The sequence below is a fragment of the Parasteatoda tepidariorum genome, chromosome 6, assembly GCF_043381705.1.
Source record: "Parasteatoda tepidariorum isolate YZ-2023 chromosome 6, CAS_Ptep_4.0, whole genome shotgun sequence".
NCBI lineage: Eukaryota > Metazoa > Arthropoda > Arachnida > Araneae > Theridiidae > Parasteatoda > Parasteatoda tepidariorum.
The window spans coordinates 57,138,699-57,157,763 of record NC_092209.1 but is presented as its reverse complement, the minus strand read 5'-3'; the positions used below and the strand labels follow the sequence as shown (position 1 = coordinate 57,157,763).

Below are 19,065 nucleotides of genomic sequence, written 5' to 3'. Positions count from 1 at the left end.
TTTTCAGAACAAATTATAGATTTTCCAAAAAGGATATGGTATACTTTCTTTGTGCTACGTAGACTAAATTAAAAAAAAAAACGTTAATGAAACAAATAAAAGTACGGAAATGGACGTGCTATAGTCTCGGTTCTATAGAAGTACGTCCTTTTCTGCTCCTTCATTTGTGCACCATTCACGTTTTTTTAAATATAAATTATATAATTCTCTTAAAATCTCCATCAAGGCTTCAGAGCATTACCCTTTTTCTGATCTTTGATGTATCTTAGACAATTATTTCTAATTCCTTAGAATATTTAAAATTTTATTACTTTCGCTTCTGAAAAAAAAATTCTGATGGATTAAGGCGACAAAGGGCTTTCAAATGTTTTTTTTTTAAATTATAAAGGGATTTGCTTGAAATTTTCAGGATACATTTATATTGCTAAAAACAACTTTTATGCAAAATTTCAAAAAAATATTTCAAAATTTAAGAAATTAAAAAATTTAAATTTTTCAATTTTTTATGTTTTTTTTATATTACTCCTCGCGTCTGAAATTTTGTCAAAATGACAAAATTCTTTTAAAATATTACATATTAGGTAATATTGAAAAAATTGTTGGATATACTTTTTTTATTTTTTATTATAGAAACAAATAACATTAAAAAAACAGTAAAAAACCTACAATTTTAGGAAAAAATCATACCTCTATAAAATATCAGGTATAAAAAAAATACTATTCCCTTAATTCAAAAACCTTTTCCAACAAAATGTTAATAATATTCATAAATATATAGCATTAAATTCTCAGGTCAATAGAATGAAAATTCATTACGCTGGAACAGTTTGAAAATTGTAAATTTCTCAAAAAAGACATTTTGAGAAAAATGACTTTTAGTACTTTTTCATTGCAAATTTTACATCTGAACAAATATTTCTTGTTTTTAATATAAATACCTATTAATATTGTCTAATGAACTAGTTTAATAATTACATACTTTAAATTTTTTTTAAAAAATTAACAAAATATTCAACTAATTTTAAATTAATTTTAAACTAAACTAATTTTAACAGTTACCTGCAGACAAAAAAAGGTAAAAAAAGGGGCGTGGTCAAAACTGAAATGGCCATAACTTCATCAATTTTGCTCTTATTCCAGAAATTCTTTTTTTAAAATGTTCAGTTAAATGCCTAAATTTCAAAAATATAAAATGTAAAATATCGATTTATTGACAAATTTTTGCTTCTTTGAAAGTCCCTTGTCACCTTAATAGTTACAATCCAACAGAGCGAAGTATTTTGATTCTGCTGGTCAGCTGAATAATCAAAAGGGCTGATTTTTTTAAAACAATAGATATTGAAAAAAAATTGACAATTTTTTCTTCACAAATGAAAAAAAATCGCAACGGTTATTCTAATCTCTAATCTGTTAAAAATTCTACGAAGTACTTAGTTGTAAATTTATTGTTTATAAAGTTTTATTAACTTGTAGAATTTTTGCTAATAGTGAAGTGAAGTAAAATAATTCTACGCCAAGTAGCTACTCAATCGTTCTGACCCTTACATTCTGGTGTTGTAATTGAGGTTAACATCCACACCATTTAAAAGAAAAAAAATCCTTTCGTTCCCTTAATAGAGATTTTTTTCTTTCTTTCATGACTCAGCTTTCTAACCTAAGTCTTTCTCTCAATTTGCTTGAAGCTGTGAATCCTTACACTACGAAAATTCCACAGTAGTTCGAGGATATGAATGCGATGCACAAAAGCTCGTACAGTTTCCATATTTAAGCCCAGTTGATTCTTTACATACATAAATATGTTAAAAGTATGTACGCGTTAACACTATAATTTCATTCCATAGTTAAATGTTCTTTAAATAATTATATGGGGTGGACATAAAGTAGGTTTTTAAAGCTTGATAACGATAAAGCTGCTGAACCAAACTCGACCCAATTTGATGTAGATACTGTTTAGAATATGGGGATGATAGTTTCATAAGTGAAAAAATTTCAATTGTTTGCTACTAGAGGATAAAATTATACAATCAGGATAATTTTTTTGTGTAAAATATACCTAAGCAAAAACAGGAAATTTAACGTTGTCAATGAATTTGATACTGGCATCGCATTGACATCACATAATTGCATTTTTATAGAACAATTTAGCAATGTTGTCTATCCTAGGCATTAGCATGTTGTACTCTGATTTTTACGTAAACATGAGGTTATCTGAAGTTTGTTCTATATCACTGAAAAACTTCATTGCTAGCGAGTGAATAGCATACAAATACCTATTGAAATAGGATAAATTTGAAATTTAAGCATAGCAAAGGAAATATGCAAATTACCACGTTTTTAATTCGTAGCCTACGAGTCTTATAATTACTTCCAAAAAACACTGATATGAGGTTATCTAAAGTTAAAATGGACAAAAAGACAATAAAAATGGTATCAAAATAACCAAAGTAGGCATAGTCATTTGTTCTAATGCTTAGAATATGTTTATATTACGTATTATATTACGTATTCTATTTTAAAAAAAGGATTGTTTATGTACAGCATTAAAAATCAATACTAAAACTCAATTTCAAAATTTACAAATTCCTGAAAGACTGAGCTGAGAGGTGTTCTAATTTGTGTTAGATTCTTAGTTATAAACTAAGGATCATAAAATGTTATTGCTAACCTGTAATTATCGCTGGTCTGTCTGTCCTTACAATATTGTCCGCCAATTTCGCAATATCATATCCATTTAGCAAACCATCAAGCAGAATGTCCTTCGACAGCAGACCACTAAATGTTTTTGTGCCGGGTATCTCCTGAGGAGTACTCTTCGTCAGAGCATTTTGATACAGGTCATTAATGACCACTCCGTCAATGACCTGAGTGGTGATGTTCTCAGTAATCAAGCCACCTTGGAAATTCTTATGACCCCGTATGAGATGCGTTCCAGATAATGTTACAACCTCATCTCGAACTTTAATACCGTTCAATGTGCCAGATATGCTCAAATCACCTTGAACATCTAATTTGTTCTCGAATGTCATATGAGCTGAAAAATTCAAAAAGATTTCTATAAATTAACATACATAATTTGAGAGTATTAATTTCAAAAACTGAATGTGAAAAATTTTGCATTTTAGATTTATTGAAATGTTTAATAAAATTGATAAAAGTATGCTTCACTGTTTTTGATTTCAGTTAAATATAATTTCGTAAATAATCTACAAACATCAAATAAAATATTTAACTTGGCCATATCAGTCTGTAATGGATGATTACATTATATGAGATACTCGGATAATACGAAAATAACTTTCAATGCCACTAAAAACATCAGTAAGTTTTGTAATTTAACTTGTCAATTTCCTGTAAAAACTTACTATGTTTGATTTTTTTTAAAAGTTTATTTTTATAGTGTTATGATTTAGAAATTTATTGTGAAATTTTTATGCATGCAAGCATCAATATATTCTTATATTTCATAATGTATGACATAACATTCTACAGCTATTATATAAGCGTATTAAGAGGTAAAAAATGAATGTTAAAAAATAAAATAGTCATTACTTTGCAAAAAAGTTATACTAAATGTAATGCTTAAAAGCACAAAGTCCTTAACGACTTAAAGCGACATGCTTGAAGTCATTAAGCATGCTGTACCTAACTAATCAATTAGAATTTGATCAAAAAGTAAAAAGCAATGCCTAAAAAGTTAAAATTTGCTTACGAAATCCAAAAATAAATAAAATTCACTTAAATTCGAGAAATTAAGTTTGATGGCTCTACTAACAACTAATGACACGGTGAAATGCTAAGATGTTAGGATGGTGGGTATCGATCAAAAAATTGTTCAGAGTAAGCAATGTAACTGTCATATAATGCTTTACTAGAGATAATTACTCCTGATTCGACGAAATAATCTAAAAAACTGTCGAGAACTACAAATTAAAACTTGCATATTTTCTGTTAATTTTGCCTACATTTTACAAGGCTGAACGCACCCTAATTGTCATTAAGTGGTGCATCACACAAGCATTTGATATTAAAAGTATTAGTAAAAACCTTATAAATGGAATTTATTAAACTAAGAAACATACATTTAAAGAGTACTAATCTAAAATATTTATCCATTGACTGGAGCAAGTTTGAATCTCTGCCTTACTAATGATAAACTACTTATGTCACAAGTTCTATAAGTCTCCTTAGAAAGATATGTCAGTCTTGCGCAACCAAGTAACGTACTAAAATATTTGTCTATTTTCAAGTAAGTTTGCTCAAAATTGTAATTAAACTTTATCAAGTTTCATCAATCTCGTGAAAAAAACTAATGAAAAATTTCAAAAGCAGACTTCTATATTTTTACGATTTTTTTTTTTTTTTTTTTTAAGTACAGTTGTTTGTTTTTCAAATCCAGGTAATCTTTTTCATTACGATTAACATTTTTAAAGCGTTCTAACATAAAATTATATATTATGTATTATTTATATTACTAATTATTCAGTATTTATAATAATTATGTTATTCAGGATTTGTTTTGTTTGAAAAACTTGGACATAAAAAAAACAATTATAAATACTGTGGAATCGTGTAAAATGACGGGGATTGGTAAGATTATCGTTCTAGTTTAGCAATAAGATCTTGCTAATATTCAAAGGATTTCTAACATCACAATTTGTATGCTTTTAGACTTGCTTTCAATTAGCTAAAATTTATTAGTTTAACTAGTGTTCTAAAATATTTCTAATTAAAAATGAATCTTAAAATTGGCTTGAGAGAATTAAAAAAAGCAGTTAAAACTTTACGTTTAAAAAGCATTCTAAAAGTTAATAACAAGACTTACCAAATGAAGTTTGTTCGGTATTTGTAGTCATGATATCTTTGCTAATATCAATTCCATTCACAGTTGTTTCAACATCTAAATTACCTGTGACTGTGAGCGGGTTCTCAAATATAAGAGTTCCCTCAATCTTTTGTGGTTTGTCCAACCTAAAGATGAATTTAAAGAAACTATGCATCGAATTATGAAATTTATAAAAATAGAACACCGATTAGGAAAAGTAACAATATTAAGTTTTGATACACATTTTATATATTCTTTTATTCCCTTTGGGGCTAATTTTTGGGAATTTGGAACTAGTGTTTTTCGCACTATAAAACTAGTTAATTTTCTCCATACGTTTCAAAAGTTTAATGGATTATTTTTTTTTTACGAAAAAAACGAAGATTTTACTTAACCAATGCAAAGTAATGAAATATGTGTAAAAGAACCATAATTCAATATATATATGAATAAGGATATAACTAAGTGAGAAGGTCCTGTCTACCTGTAAACTTAACAGAAGGCACTTTAACCTGTTAATTGAAGAATAAACCTTTCTTCAATTAGTTTCACAATGGGGACTTTTTCTTCGTAGTTAAAAGTAATATAATCACACCTTTATTAATTTCCATGACTAAAAACGTCATGCCCATTTGTGTATGGCGACATTTCGTCATACTGGATTAAACTAAGCCATTTTAAAAAAAAAGTTGAAATTCTTAAGTCTCTTTAGCTTCTTTAACAGTTCTAAATATTATACCTTTTATAATGTACAGATTATTAAGTTAACAAATATACTTAGAATTAATTTGATAATTAAGAATGTGCATAAGGGATAAAATATTTTAAAAGAAAATTTTGTATATTACTGCAAAATTTATAACTTTAGCAAATTTTAACAAAGCCTGATGCCTTACAAGGAAATAGCACCAAATGTAACGAAATTTTAATGTTGAACTTATTTTTGGCCAAAGGTGCGTAAAAGCAAAATTTCAATAAATATTTATTAACACTGACGTATTGTTCACGAAGATTTTCAAGAGTTCTGAATACATATAAAATATTAATTCAATTGGATTAAGCACTTTTTGTTGAGAAATCTTTAAACTGTGCTGGTTTCTTAACTTGTAACGGTTGTTAAATGCGGCTTTCTATAAATGGTAATTGAGATTAATCGTGTTTTTATGTCGGATCAAAATTGCAAGTCCTGTAAATAAAATAAAGCAAATTTCATAAGAAAAACTAGCATTTAACTAAATGGTTTGTCCATTGATTCGGCTAATAGTGCATTTGCGCATCATTTCTTAAATAAAATATTTATGAACCAAGCTTTTTTTCGTATCAAAAAAGATATAATTCAAGCATATTAAGATGAAAATATCCCATTTTACAAAATTTCTGTTCGCTCAGCCTAAAATGTGAGAAGAAATTTTTCTACATGTCTTAAAGTGCTTATATCGAATAGCTTCGAAATATTAGTTTAACTGACTACTGATAAAAATTTCAGACATACCTGTATATTTCTTTTTGAAGCTGAGGTAGATTCACACCTGCAATAGATTGGATATCAACAGAGATGGATGAAATAGAAGATCCCGTAATATCGCCAATAAAATGTTTTGTGCCTGTTATTTCAACCGATTCATCTACTCGAACGACATCTGAAACAAAAGCATTATAAAAGAAATGTCAAAGGTTGTTATAAAAAATACATTATATCATTATTACTTATTACCTGGGATAACTTTTTCAATTTCTTCGACAAGCTTTTCTAGCTCCAGTACATTTTTCTCTAGCCAATCTGTACCTTTTCGGTACTGATCCAGTGTTAAATCTGAGCCATCCCATTCCACGAACACAGTATTATTTATACTTTCCACCACTGTACCTTCAGATGAATGCAGTTCTTCGAATGACTGAAAGGCTGTTATAGTTTGGCTGCCAGTTTTACGAACGGCATTTTGCAAAACTTGCATTATGTAATCAACTTGTTTAGTTTGTTCCTTCAACGTCTCCTAAAAATTAAGACTTAATTTAAGGAATGAAGATTAAAATGTTTAAAAATTTAAAGGAATAAAAAGAATGGCTTGCCTGTATTTCTTCCATATATCTTGAAATTTCTTTTCCTTCAACTAAAATTGGATTTCGAATGAGGTTTAGCTTGGTGTCCATCAAGAAGGCATGAATATTCCAGTCCTTGCTTAGGAAAAATAATACAGCTTTGTTCTTACGCGTGAATGAAGTTACAGATCCTGGATTCATTTTAAAACCTACTGGGATTTCTAAAACGAGAGAATCGTATATTTCAAAGAAAACTCTGTCATTAAAACCTGACAATTAATATTAGAAAAACAGAGGTAAAATAGATAATGAAAAATACTAGTCTTTAAAAGTAAATTTTTCTAATTTTTACTTAACTTTTTCGATTTCAGAACTAAGAGAAAAAAAAACGATCATAAAGAGTATGTATGAAAAATCTGTATGCAAATACTTTATTCAGTTATTTCATCTTTTCCACTATTCTTAAATCACAAAGATGCATAAATAGGCAAAAATTGTAAAATTCGAAATATTTTTTATTCCATTTTTAATTCCATGAATTTTTTAACCTAAAACATTCATAAAAACTTAGTTGCAAAACCCTGCTTACATTAAAGAGAAAAAATTATTGTGAGAGCAAGCCTAATTAACATACACATTTAAGCCTTTATATTATAGAATTTTTAAATTTCTTAAGTAGAAAGAATGAAACACATTTAAAAATTTATTCAAGTTTTCAGTAAGTCTTATAAGGCAATATCTCACAAGGATAAAAATCTTGTTGATTACGCTTGTTAAACAGCAAGCAATAGATAGAACTGATTAGACTGAGTTTATATTGTTATAAGCATTTTTTTACGTCATCGAAATTTGATAACAGCCAGGATACCTGTGAAAAGTATAGATACTAATTTTCCTGGTAGCAGAACTTCTGTAGCACAGAGGTGGAAGTCGCAAGTTTGCCATATTTTTTTTGTATACGATGTTATTGCGGCACTTAGAACTTCTAAAATGTGAGAATCCCGCAATATAATACTTAAAAGTTAAAGGGAAGCATTTCTATTACAAAACCAATATTTTCCTTAGTTAGTGGGATTCTAATTGACGATAGTTCAAAGAGGAGAGTTTACCACCTGGCTTTCCCAACTTTCCAGTTTTAGGACATAGTTTAAAAATTATTTTTTCCATGTAGAATTTTAAAATTTCCTAAAATTTTGATTTTAAGCTCTATTTTCCAACAAATTTCATTTAGTTTACCCAATGTTTAGTTCCTTTTTTTAGAATTTTATTTTTAGCGTTGATTTTTTTTCAGTTAACAAAAGACAATTAAACTTATATATAGTTAGCATTTTAAATATACAATTTCAGAATTTTAATTTTAGAAATGTATAAGTTTCAAACTTATAAAATTAATTACGAGAGCTTTCCTTTAGTAGATCAGTTGTTTCATTATGTTTTGTAGTATAAAACGTTCTTGCCTTTTAAGACTTGCAAGCATAAAAAACGAAGCATTTTACCACATGCACAGCAAATTTGGTGAGATTGCAGATCATTTCAAAGTCGAGGGGAAATCAATATACTATCAATAAAAGGTACCATCAGAGTATAAATAGAAAATATCGACACATGAATTCTATCGATAATCTTTTAATAGAAAACCTTTATTGGTGCTTGTCATTTCGAAATTTCTTTTCAAAATATTAATGGAAACTATCAAACTCTTATAATTTAGAAAAATGCATGAAAATGTTCATTTTCGTATTTATGCTTTAGTGTAAACAAGTTTAATTCTATTCCTTAAATAAAAATTTGAGTTAGAAAAATATTCGAAATGACAATTTGTTCAGCATAGTGGTAAATTACAGTGAAAATTAAATTCAAATGAAGTAAGCCTTAGAAATAGTCTTTTATTCAAATAAAAACTTTAACTTCAGCATTTCATTTTAGAAAAATTAGCAACTTTAGTAAAATTTTAGAAACACTTTATGTAAATTCATGTAAATCAAAATGAAATTATAGATTTCACATTTGATTAATATTGAATAAAAAATGCGTACAAACAATCAAAACAATCTTCGAATTAGTAAGAGATTTAAAATAACAGACAAAAGTAAAATAGCACGCGCAATAGATGACGTGACTCTTTCAATTGAAAGAAAGTATGTGCTACTTTATTCTGTGAAACAATTAGCTTTGTATGCAGAAGAGTTACGGGAAAATTCGAATTTGTTTTGAAGGAATAGAAAAGTCGTTTGAAAATCATGTTTTTGTGATAAGTGCATTGAATCAAATAACTAATCATTCATTTAACTTCATCATAAGTAAAAATTTAAAGTAAAAAAGTCTAAGCTTCAGATTTGTCAACTAATATGAAAAAATATTTTCAAGTAAATATTAAATAAAAGAATATTTCCAATTAGTAATTAAGACTTTTTATATGTACACTAAATGTACGTTACATTTTTGAATTATTTTGAAAACATTATGGACATATTTTGTACTGTTCGATACATCAGAAAACGTTCTCTTAAAAGTTCTGTAAATATTGCAAATAATCTGTTATACTATTTAGATTTCAAAAAAAAAAAAATACCAGATGTTAAAATAATTAGCAGTACAAAACTTACTGTCTTTACAAATCAAACATTTTGAATTATGATAAAAATCAAAACATTCGAATTAGTGTCCATTTTTGCATTTCAAACTTCAGATCTGAAGTTTATATTATTAGCGAAACTAAAGTTTTAACAAAAACCTGAATCATTCTTAAAACTAAAGTGTAAATAGTTTAGAACGTATAATTAGTGCAACCAGTACAACGAGTAATATTACCGAGTTTATGCCATTCATACTTTTAATATAATAGTTTGTATCTTTAAAACCAAAACTCAAATGTTTACTTTAGTTGGGAAGTCATTCCTTTGATACATTCATACGAATAAACTAGTTTTAAAATATTTAGTGCAGCATATGTATAAAAGGGAATCCAAAAATTTAAGGTTGAATTATCTTACCGACTTCAGATTTGACGAAAGTTTCATTTTGTCCATTGTAAACATAAATCCCAATAGATTCATCACCAATAAAGAACAGAATAACGTCATCACGGCATGAAGGCAGAGTAGTGGAGAATATCTGTCGCACGTTGTTTGCGTCAAATGTTTGCTTCCATGCATATTCCCCACTTTTCCAAGAGTAAAGATATTGATGATTCTTCCCAGCTACGGTCAAATAATGATGGAAACCCAGTCGGAAATATTCTAAATCCAGTAAATCTCCATATGGAGAATGAATCCTGTGGAAAAAAAAAAGTTTCCGTTACCAATGAGTTTAAAATACACGGAAACTTGAAAATTTTGTGAAATTTCTTTGAAAGATTCTAAATAAACCAAAAGGTCTCTAAAATTAATATAAAAGCCATACCAATTCCGTGTCAAAGATTGAAGGGTTAAGATCAAAAAAGCAAATGAGTTTAGAGGGGAGACTATAGCTATAGCTATAGCTTTTGACTACAGCGTTTAATGAATTTCTTTATCTCGGTTTTGAGATTATTTTAAGCATTTTGGACTTTTTACTTTTCTATTTAAAACATTGAGTATTTTGTCTCATTTATTCAATAATTCATCTTACAACATACAGTTAGATTAATTATTAGATTTAAACGGTACTATCCAGCGTGTACTGAGACGTACTAAATAAGTTAGTGAAAAATTTCATATCATTAATTACAATCAAAATGCTTAATACTATTCTTATTAATTATTGTTTCTTTCCTATTGAGATTTACTAAGATTGTTAACTCAATCAGAATTAGCTAGTCATATCTGCACTATCAGATCTGCTACCGCAAGCCAGGTAAGTGATGCTGAGGGGAGGAAGGAGGACGTTTTTGGCTCATGGCCTGTAGATTGAAGACCTACGTTTAAAACAGTTCTAAAAACTAACCTGTCAAACAAAATATGATTTCGTGCGAATTGGTCCATTTTAAACACTTCACAGGCCGACGAGTTAGATACTGCTATATAACCATGTCCATGAATTGTATACGTAATCAAGTCAACTGCTGAAGGATAACGGACTTCTATGTAATGTAAAACTTCTGTACTACCTGAAAAGTAAAATTTTAAAAGTTTTAGCTACATTGTATAAGAAAAAAAATGTGCCCAACCTTTATATTAAGCGGAATCCATTTTAATAGAAATATTAGTTCAATTGGAATAAGACACTCGAAAGTTAATAAAGTCAGGTTAGAAACAAAGTTAATTTTTATTAGTTTGTCACATTTGTTTGAGAACCATGTGTTATCTTGATCTCAGGTTAATTTTTAAAAGCAACATATCAAGTATTGGTTCCAGTTTAAAGAAGGTTAACTAACGAAGGCAGCATAGCCAGAATTTAAATGGACGAAGAAATGTTGAAAATCTTACGAAATATTAATTTTTGATTAATAAATTGTTAATTATTTTCTTATCAGAAATAATTTTAAAACTTTAGATGAGAGTTTTATTGAATGGGAATATTGTAGGGACGAAGCTTCAGTGGTTCAATATTTAAAAATACTGAAGATTTCGTAAAACCACATTTATAAGAGTGTCATCGAAATATAAAACCACTTTTCCACTATAAGGTTCTATACATTCATATGTGCAGTAAATTTAAAATACTATATGGTCACTTTATATTGTTAAGTTTTTACAAAATTATAAAATTTAGCGAAGCATAAGATTTTGTAATTTAAAAATAGTAAGAGCAGCGATGGCTCAGGGGATAGAGCACTCGCCTCCAAATGAGGTGATCAAGGTTCGAATGCCAGCGATAGCTGGTCGTTATGAATTCTGAAAACTGATCACACCGACCACAGTGCTGACAGTGGTAGGAGGATCATTGGCTAGAATCCCTTTGCTGTTGGGATAACAGTCGGCGGTTTTCGTGTTTTTCCTGTCCATGCAACGCAAAGGCGGGTTAGTTCCATCAAAAAGTACTCCAGAATGGCTAGTTGCTCCCAAGGCTCGATCCAGGAGTACCCTTGTCTTCTGGGTTGGATACAAAATTGCAGGACTACGGTGTTTTACATTGGTAGTCGTAAACTCAGAATTGGGTCGGCAGTACAATGTAGGTTGTAAAATTTAAAAATGGTTATAAAAATTATAACCGTTTCAATTAATTTTCTTGATAAAAAATTTACTCGCAAAATTTACTTAAATTTTATTTCAATTGTAAAGGCAAGTATTTGCATTTTTGTGAAAAATATTTTATATTAAAATTTAGAAAAATTTCCTCAAATTTGTTATTTTGTAAAGGAGCAACAAACATTAAGCGTTTTGCCAAAAGTAGCTTTTCTAACGTTAAGTCTTAAGAGAAAAAAAAATCTGTCAAGCGCAGATTGTTACCACTTGAAGCAACGTAATAAAATAGCGTTATAAATTTAGTTTACCCCAACAAAAGGGAAAAAAAAGCCTAAACATTTTTAGCACCGGCTATTTTTTTCCAGGATAATGCAAGACCTGGAGTGTTCGCAACACTTTTGGTCTAATTTATAGGTAGAGTGTTTGCACGGAGCTTTTGCTTCAGAACATGCACCTGGACGTAATCCGTTTATAACACTACATCGATTGATTTACAAGTAAACAAGAGACAAATTTTATAGTAAGAGAAATGATCTATTGAAAAAAAAAACTCAGTTATAAAATGTAAACTATGGTTATCGGCATTTTTGTAAATGCAAAAGTGATTTTAATTTTTAAATTTCGCCAATTTTTCGGATAGGTTTTTCACCACGTCAAATGTTGTAAACGCAATAATGGAGATTTGGATTATTTTTCAAAAAATTTAGTGCTATCTAAGTTTTTATCCATTAAAGAAAAAAAAATATAAGCTTTTATATTGTACAAATTTCAAATACCTTGTTGTTTGTAAGTGATTTCTGCTACATCGTGCGTGTTGATAAGAACAACGAGAGATCCTTCATACTGAGACTGAACATAGGATATCTTTGTGGCATATGGACCGGCTGAGCTCAAATCCAAAGTGATCAAACCAACCTGAAATTAGTATTCAAAAATTGTCAGATACCACATTAGAATAGCTACTAGTTAATAAGTCTCAATGGTTTGATTTTAAATAATAAGCATAAAATATTTTCTCAACATCTGTTATTGGATATACTTGAAAACCTTACATTTGTTCAAACAAATTTTTAATTCTTTTATCTCTGACGAATAGGCAACACAACTATTACATTATTCCTATAATCACCATTCAGTTTAAAAATTTGGTGTTTGAAGTTTATGGTTTGCATTATTTTACGCATTTAAAATCAATTTTTACTTCAGGTAAAACCGTATAACAACTTAATGCAAGTGATGAAATTTCAATTCTAAAAGATATAAGCCAAACTAAAATATTTGCTCGCCACTATTTTCACGAAAAATAAAAAGTTTCTATAATTTTAAGACATGTCGTTAAGAAATTTTTGGTGCTCAAGACCGTTAAAGAATGTAGAAACTGAAAAACGGAAATGCATTTATTGCAACGTAATAATGATATCAACTTAAAATAGGGCTCACTGTAAGGCTTCAGTATCACCCATATAATATAAAATGCCATTAAGAAAAATTAGAAACATCTTTGTCAATCGCAGCCAAAGTCTCAAAATATGAAACTCGCATAACTGTTACTATAAAGTCAAACTCTTTCTATAGTTTGTTCACCAGGAGTTGGCATTTGGCCCTGCCTTTATCACGTGGTATCCGACGATACTATTTCGCTATTTTTGGGAGAAGGATGTGAGCAATCCTGAACAAGGTTGTTATTTGGCGATCGTATGACAAAAATATTTATTTATAAATCATTAGATAAATCATTGGATAAGTTATTAGATAAATTAGATAATTAGTTATAATCTGGTTCATACGAAAAAAAATGCCTAGAAAAATTTCTGTAAAAACTTTAAGTGATTAAATAAAAACAATATTTTTACAATAAAACAGATTTGGCAATTATAAATATAAAATTTTGTGATTTACTGGCTAAAATATTAGTTTAATTGAAAACAATGTTTCAGTATAAAGACAGTTATTTAAAGTTCTTGTCTATCATTAAAAATATATAATTTTTAATTTTTATGTAGTTACTAGGCTCAACATTAAGTACAAAAATTAAATATGTTAAGCGTAAAAACTTCCATCAATTCGAAGTCTTCTTTGTGAAACTTAACTGAAGTATCTGAATCAGATTATTATGAGAGGTTTTTTAGATTTAGGGATTTATAATCGTTTTGCACCATAATTAGTTTGATAATTAGATGTGTTAAGTCTCTGCAAATATACAGTGAAAAAAATTTTTACTCGAACAAAACTAAAAACCAGACCAGGGCAGCATTTGTAAGCAACTTTTAACTGTTCATTAAATAAAATTCCAATGTCAATTGGGTACTTGCACTTCGAGAGGACCTCCCATACCCACCATGTGACCTATGACGTCAGCGCCAGCTAATCTTTATCTGCAAAATGGCGCAATAAAGTTGAGTTAAGAGTTTCTCCATATAAGTTAATATGTTAATTAACAATAAGTTAATACAGAGCCATATTGCAGATCAAATTAATTTAAATATAATTCTTTTTAGTCTACCTTTTTTACTTACATTTATTATTTGTTTATGTATTTTATTACAACAGTGATATATTTGTTTTTGCAACTTTGATGCATAATTAGTTTGCTTATGTTCCACATGGTTTCGTGCCTGTGTGTTAAGTTTCTGTGTAAATATATAGTGAAAAAATTGAAATGTATTGAGAAAGAATCTCTTTGTAAGAATTTAAAATGAATCACTTAAGAGAATTTATACTTGACGGGCTTTGCTTACTCGAAATAAAATTGAAAAGAACAGTTGCTATCGTAAGCAAATGCCACGTTTCAACAACCAATTAATATAGAGATACCCGCACTACGTCACTTGCAGTTATCCCATTCTCATCACAAGTATGAGTTACACACGTTAAAGAAATCTTATAAAAATTTAATCTTATAAAGATTTAATTTTATTAAGGAAAAAGTCAAATATTAATAAAGTAATGTTCAATAAAATGTAAAATTATAAAAAGAAACGAAACTATGGCACGTAAAAACTTACCATTAGGCCTCTATTGCTAATTATTTCATAAACATAGATCAAATTTGCACCAGCTCTCTCAATGAGAATTGCTACATACAACGCAGATGATCGTTTTAGAAACCGTGTAAATATTAGTGTTTCAATCACAACACCTAAAATAAAATCCGTAATTAATGAAGGTTTTATCATTTATTACATTTAAGTATAAATTAAAATCACTTTAAATTTGATAAAAAAAATTTTCAATTGAAGAAAAGGAAAATAAAATTCTTATGTGTATACGAATTAGAATTAAAAAAACATTAAATTTACTATTATAATCAAAAATATCCCATAACTTACTAAAAATAGGTTTAATTATTTTTCACGATACGTAATTTTATAATAATTTACTACATTCGTTTTTGTTTCGACGAATTTGATAAAAAAAAATTTAAAAATATATATCCTAAATACCAGGGAAACTAGTAAGAAGAAAATACCACGTAAGTTCCAAAAAAAATTTTTAGACTTAGATTGTTAGTTTTAAGGTATTAATTTAAAAATGTAGGTGATTAGTATGAGGCTATCAAGTTTTTAATTAGTCAAATATAAGGACAGTAATAATGTAATGGAATCCATATTATTGTTATCTTAATTTCCGTGAAATATCCTTATCAAAACTTCTTGTAATATCCTTAAATATCTTGTAATATCGTGAAATATCCTTATCAAAACTTCACATCAAAATACTAGATCAATAGGAATTTATTGTATTAAAGAATACAATAAATTATAGACTCTCGGGGGAGCCTGTAACCCCTAGAGAGCGCGTCCCCAGGTGGCGGATCAGGGAATGCCTCCTTTGGTTTACCATAGGGTGGTAGGAGTAAAATAAAATAGCTCCCGCGGAGCAACAGGCAGAAGTCCAACCTTTCCGGAGGCAATGGCACTCCTCTTCTATGAATAGTGCAATATATAGTGCAATCACCTTGTTATCAAGACTTTTGGTGGACTCTAATCTTTGCACTAGCATAGACACGACAACAACAATAGGAATTTAAAAGCAAACGTATATTATGCATGATTATAAGTGCCCATTATCATAAGCATAAGTTCCAGTTAGAAAAAAGTTCAGAATTGCAATTAGAAACCAATATGAACTAAACACAGTGAAATAAATTCTAGAGAACACCGTCCAGCAATACTTGAATATGTAAAGGAAAAGCTGATTACGGTAATCCTAGAAAATAACTAAATCATTGATATAAAAATGAAATGCATTTTAAAAAAATTATTGAAGTGGCAAGAGAGATTAATACTTACTTTTGTCATCTGGGATGAAACTAAATAAAGCGTCATCTTTCGAGAAGACAAAATAATTTTCGTCATGAGACTCCATTTTGTTCAAAACCACGAGGCGACTTGATGAACCCAACAAGTAATCAGTATTGTTGAATCTCTTGTAATGCCATTGCGTGAAATTAGCATCATAGAAGACTGGCACTTCTCTTATCTTTTCAATGATGAGCTCTGAAGTTAAGATGAACAGAAATCATTAAATATAGTAATATGAACAAAATGAAGTTATATTTCAGACTACTACGTTGAAAACTCGAACCTTACCCACAAGATATTTTTTTTGTTGACATTTTTAATGTAGTAGTGTAGAAAATAGAACATGCAATATAAATACTTGATACAAAATTTGAGGAAAGAAATTTTATATTGCGCAGAATCTTGAGCGATTTTAAATGTGTCAGAAATATTAAGCACGAGAAGTTTTCAAAAATGTTTGAATGAAATTATAGGCACCTAATTAAACCTTTTTTGAAAGCATTAAATCTTTTTAAGAGCATGATCAAATTATATATTTAGATACATAAGACATGTAGTTAAAAACTAGGCTTAAAAATAAATACATTGCATTCGAATCTACTAAAAATCACAACCTGAAAAAAGGAAATTTGTAGTTCCGAAAATGAATAATCAGACGATTATGTTATTCTAAACGTATTTTTCGGACGATAATATTTTTCAAATTTCTAATACTCATTAGTAGTTTGTTATATCAAGAAGAAACACTTTCATTCGTATGAATTAAGTAATTCTATATTTAAATACTATAGTCAAGAAAGTTTTTTTAATAGTGCTTTAGTTTTATTTTTTTGCATTTACCATAGTTTACCGAAATTTAATACTTTTAACGAAGTTTTCAGGTAAGAATTTTTAGCAGTTTTACAGCTGATTTAACGAAATTTAATATTAAAAACAGAGCTTCGAACTTACTACGCATTTTGGTTAAATTTTGTTTAGTAACAGCTAATTTAATGTTTTGATTTAAAAATGTTTGTACATTTGATTTAAAATTATCCACACCACTACTAATGAATTAAAAGATCATATAAAACGCCACTTTGTTTCAGTAGTTCTCTTGTGGTGAGGTATTTTGAAATTCCGACAAAATAATCAAAATCTCTGAAAACTTTAAATATCTACCACCCTGTAAGATATTATTCAAAAATCGTAGTTAACAAACCTCTTAATATACAAAATATTAATTTTTCGCATTAATGGGCTCACTTTCGAAGTTTTTAAATAAATATAGTACCACGTAAAAATATTTAGAACTTCCTGCTTTTGATTGCAGGCAATGCCATTTACCTTCTCTGTTTCCAACGCCTGTATTTGGTACAAAAGACCGCATGAAATCTATAGGCATATTGAATGCAGGAGGTTTTGATGTTCGAACAACACTGGTTCCTGCCTCGAACAGATTACTTTTATAGTCATTTAGAAAGTCCTGAAAAATTAAGTAAACTCCTTTAAAATAAATACCAATTAGACGACTAATTTCATTTCAAAATTTTTTATCAATATGTTAAAAAAAACGAATCTATAAAAAAATTATCTGTGATATTTTCTGGTGTTAATGTTACATATTGTGTCGTAAACATTAATTTTTCAAATTGCTTGCATATAATGTAGTTTGATATGACCGGGATCCTACATTTTGATTAATTTACAATTTCCATTATTTATTAGAAATTACTTGGTTAGTTGCATGCAGTCACCATGTTGCTTAGAGGTTAATGAAAGACACTGTAGGCTATTTATCTATCAACGCCGTTTTAAAAAAATTACTGAGAAAAATTTTGAGTGTTATCAGATTCTGCTCTAATTTCTAAAAGATTTATTTTTTGTAAGGTCAACAGATAAAATCGTGCAATACAAAAGGATATAAGATACAGGCAAGGCTAAAAATAAAGGAAGCTCTGGCACTGTAAAAGACCAAAGCATACGAAGTTCGTAGCAAGAAGTGAGATCTAAGCTTAGAAATAAACTTAATTTAGTGAAAATTACAAATATTAAAAATTCAAAATTACTTATGTATCGTTATTTTAAGAACCCTTTTATGTTTCTCAGATTAGAAGGGTCATTGTCTTAATTTTACAAAAAATATTTCAGTAGAAAAAGTTTTAATTTAAAAATATTCTAGGTTATATCAGACCAGCTTTGATAAAATTAGTTGCTAGCATACTTTCAAAAAATAATTTATCCTATAAATGTTTTTGGTTCATTTTTCATTGAGATCAAAATATTAACAGCTTTATCACTAGGAAAGAAAAGTAGCAGATAGGAAAAAGTTAAGGCCATGTTTTTTTTAAACTTTTCTTCCTCTTAACGCGTGCATAGTTTCCATAAATTTTATCGATATTTAAAACAATACTAAAAAAGTTGCAGTCATTATAGGCTTCCAACTGTAGCTATCGAATTTTTTTATTTATGAAGGAAAAAAATACATCTCAAATATATCCCAATAAACTATCAGAATTAAGAAATAAAAAACTCGTGCAAGGGGATGAAGGGCATATGCACTTTCTTCTTGCATTCCAAACTTATGCAAGGAAATTGTCAAGACGCTGGACTCTCGTTCATGCGAAAGGGAGTTTAGATCCAGTCGGCCGAAGAGTGTAACTGGTGACCCCGTGTAGTAAATGGTTACTTGCGCACTTTAAATTTGTTGGGTTACGAAGTACTCCATGTTTCCATACCAAATTACACCTCTGGGATTCTAAGTTGGCGATTGATCGTTGTCTGGTTCAGGTCAAAATTACGATCGGTGGATGAA

At 28.8% G+C, this 19,065-nt stretch overlaps 1 protein-coding gene across 1 annotated transcript in view; it reads right to left on the bottom strand.

The window, feature by feature from the left end:
- LOC107456920 (uncharacterized) overlaps positions 1-19,065 on the bottom strand; it is a 59,149-nt gene that overhangs the window by 34,393 nt on the left and 5,691 nt on the right. Inside the window, exons 3-13 of the mRNA XM_016074899.3 lie at positions 17,598-17,736; positions 16,260-16,466; positions 14,973-15,106; positions 12,744-12,882; positions 10,787-10,949; positions 9,856-10,136; positions 6,893-7,083; positions 6,537-6,816; positions 6,315-6,462; positions 4,823-4,968; positions 2,666-3,031 (exon numbers count right to left, since the gene is read on the bottom strand). Of these exons, the coding sequence (XP_015930385.1) occupies positions 2,666-3,031; positions 4,823-4,968; positions 6,315-6,462; positions 6,537-6,816; positions 6,893-7,083; positions 9,856-10,136; positions 10,787-10,949; positions 12,744-12,882; positions 14,973-15,106; positions 16,260-16,466; positions 17,598-17,736 (2,194 nt within the window). The remainder of the gene's footprint in view (positions 1-2,665; positions 3,032-4,822; positions 4,969-6,314; positions 6,463-6,536; positions 6,817-6,892; positions 7,084-9,855; positions 10,137-10,786; positions 10,950-12,743; positions 12,883-14,972; positions 15,107-16,259; positions 16,467-17,597; positions 17,737-19,065) is intronic.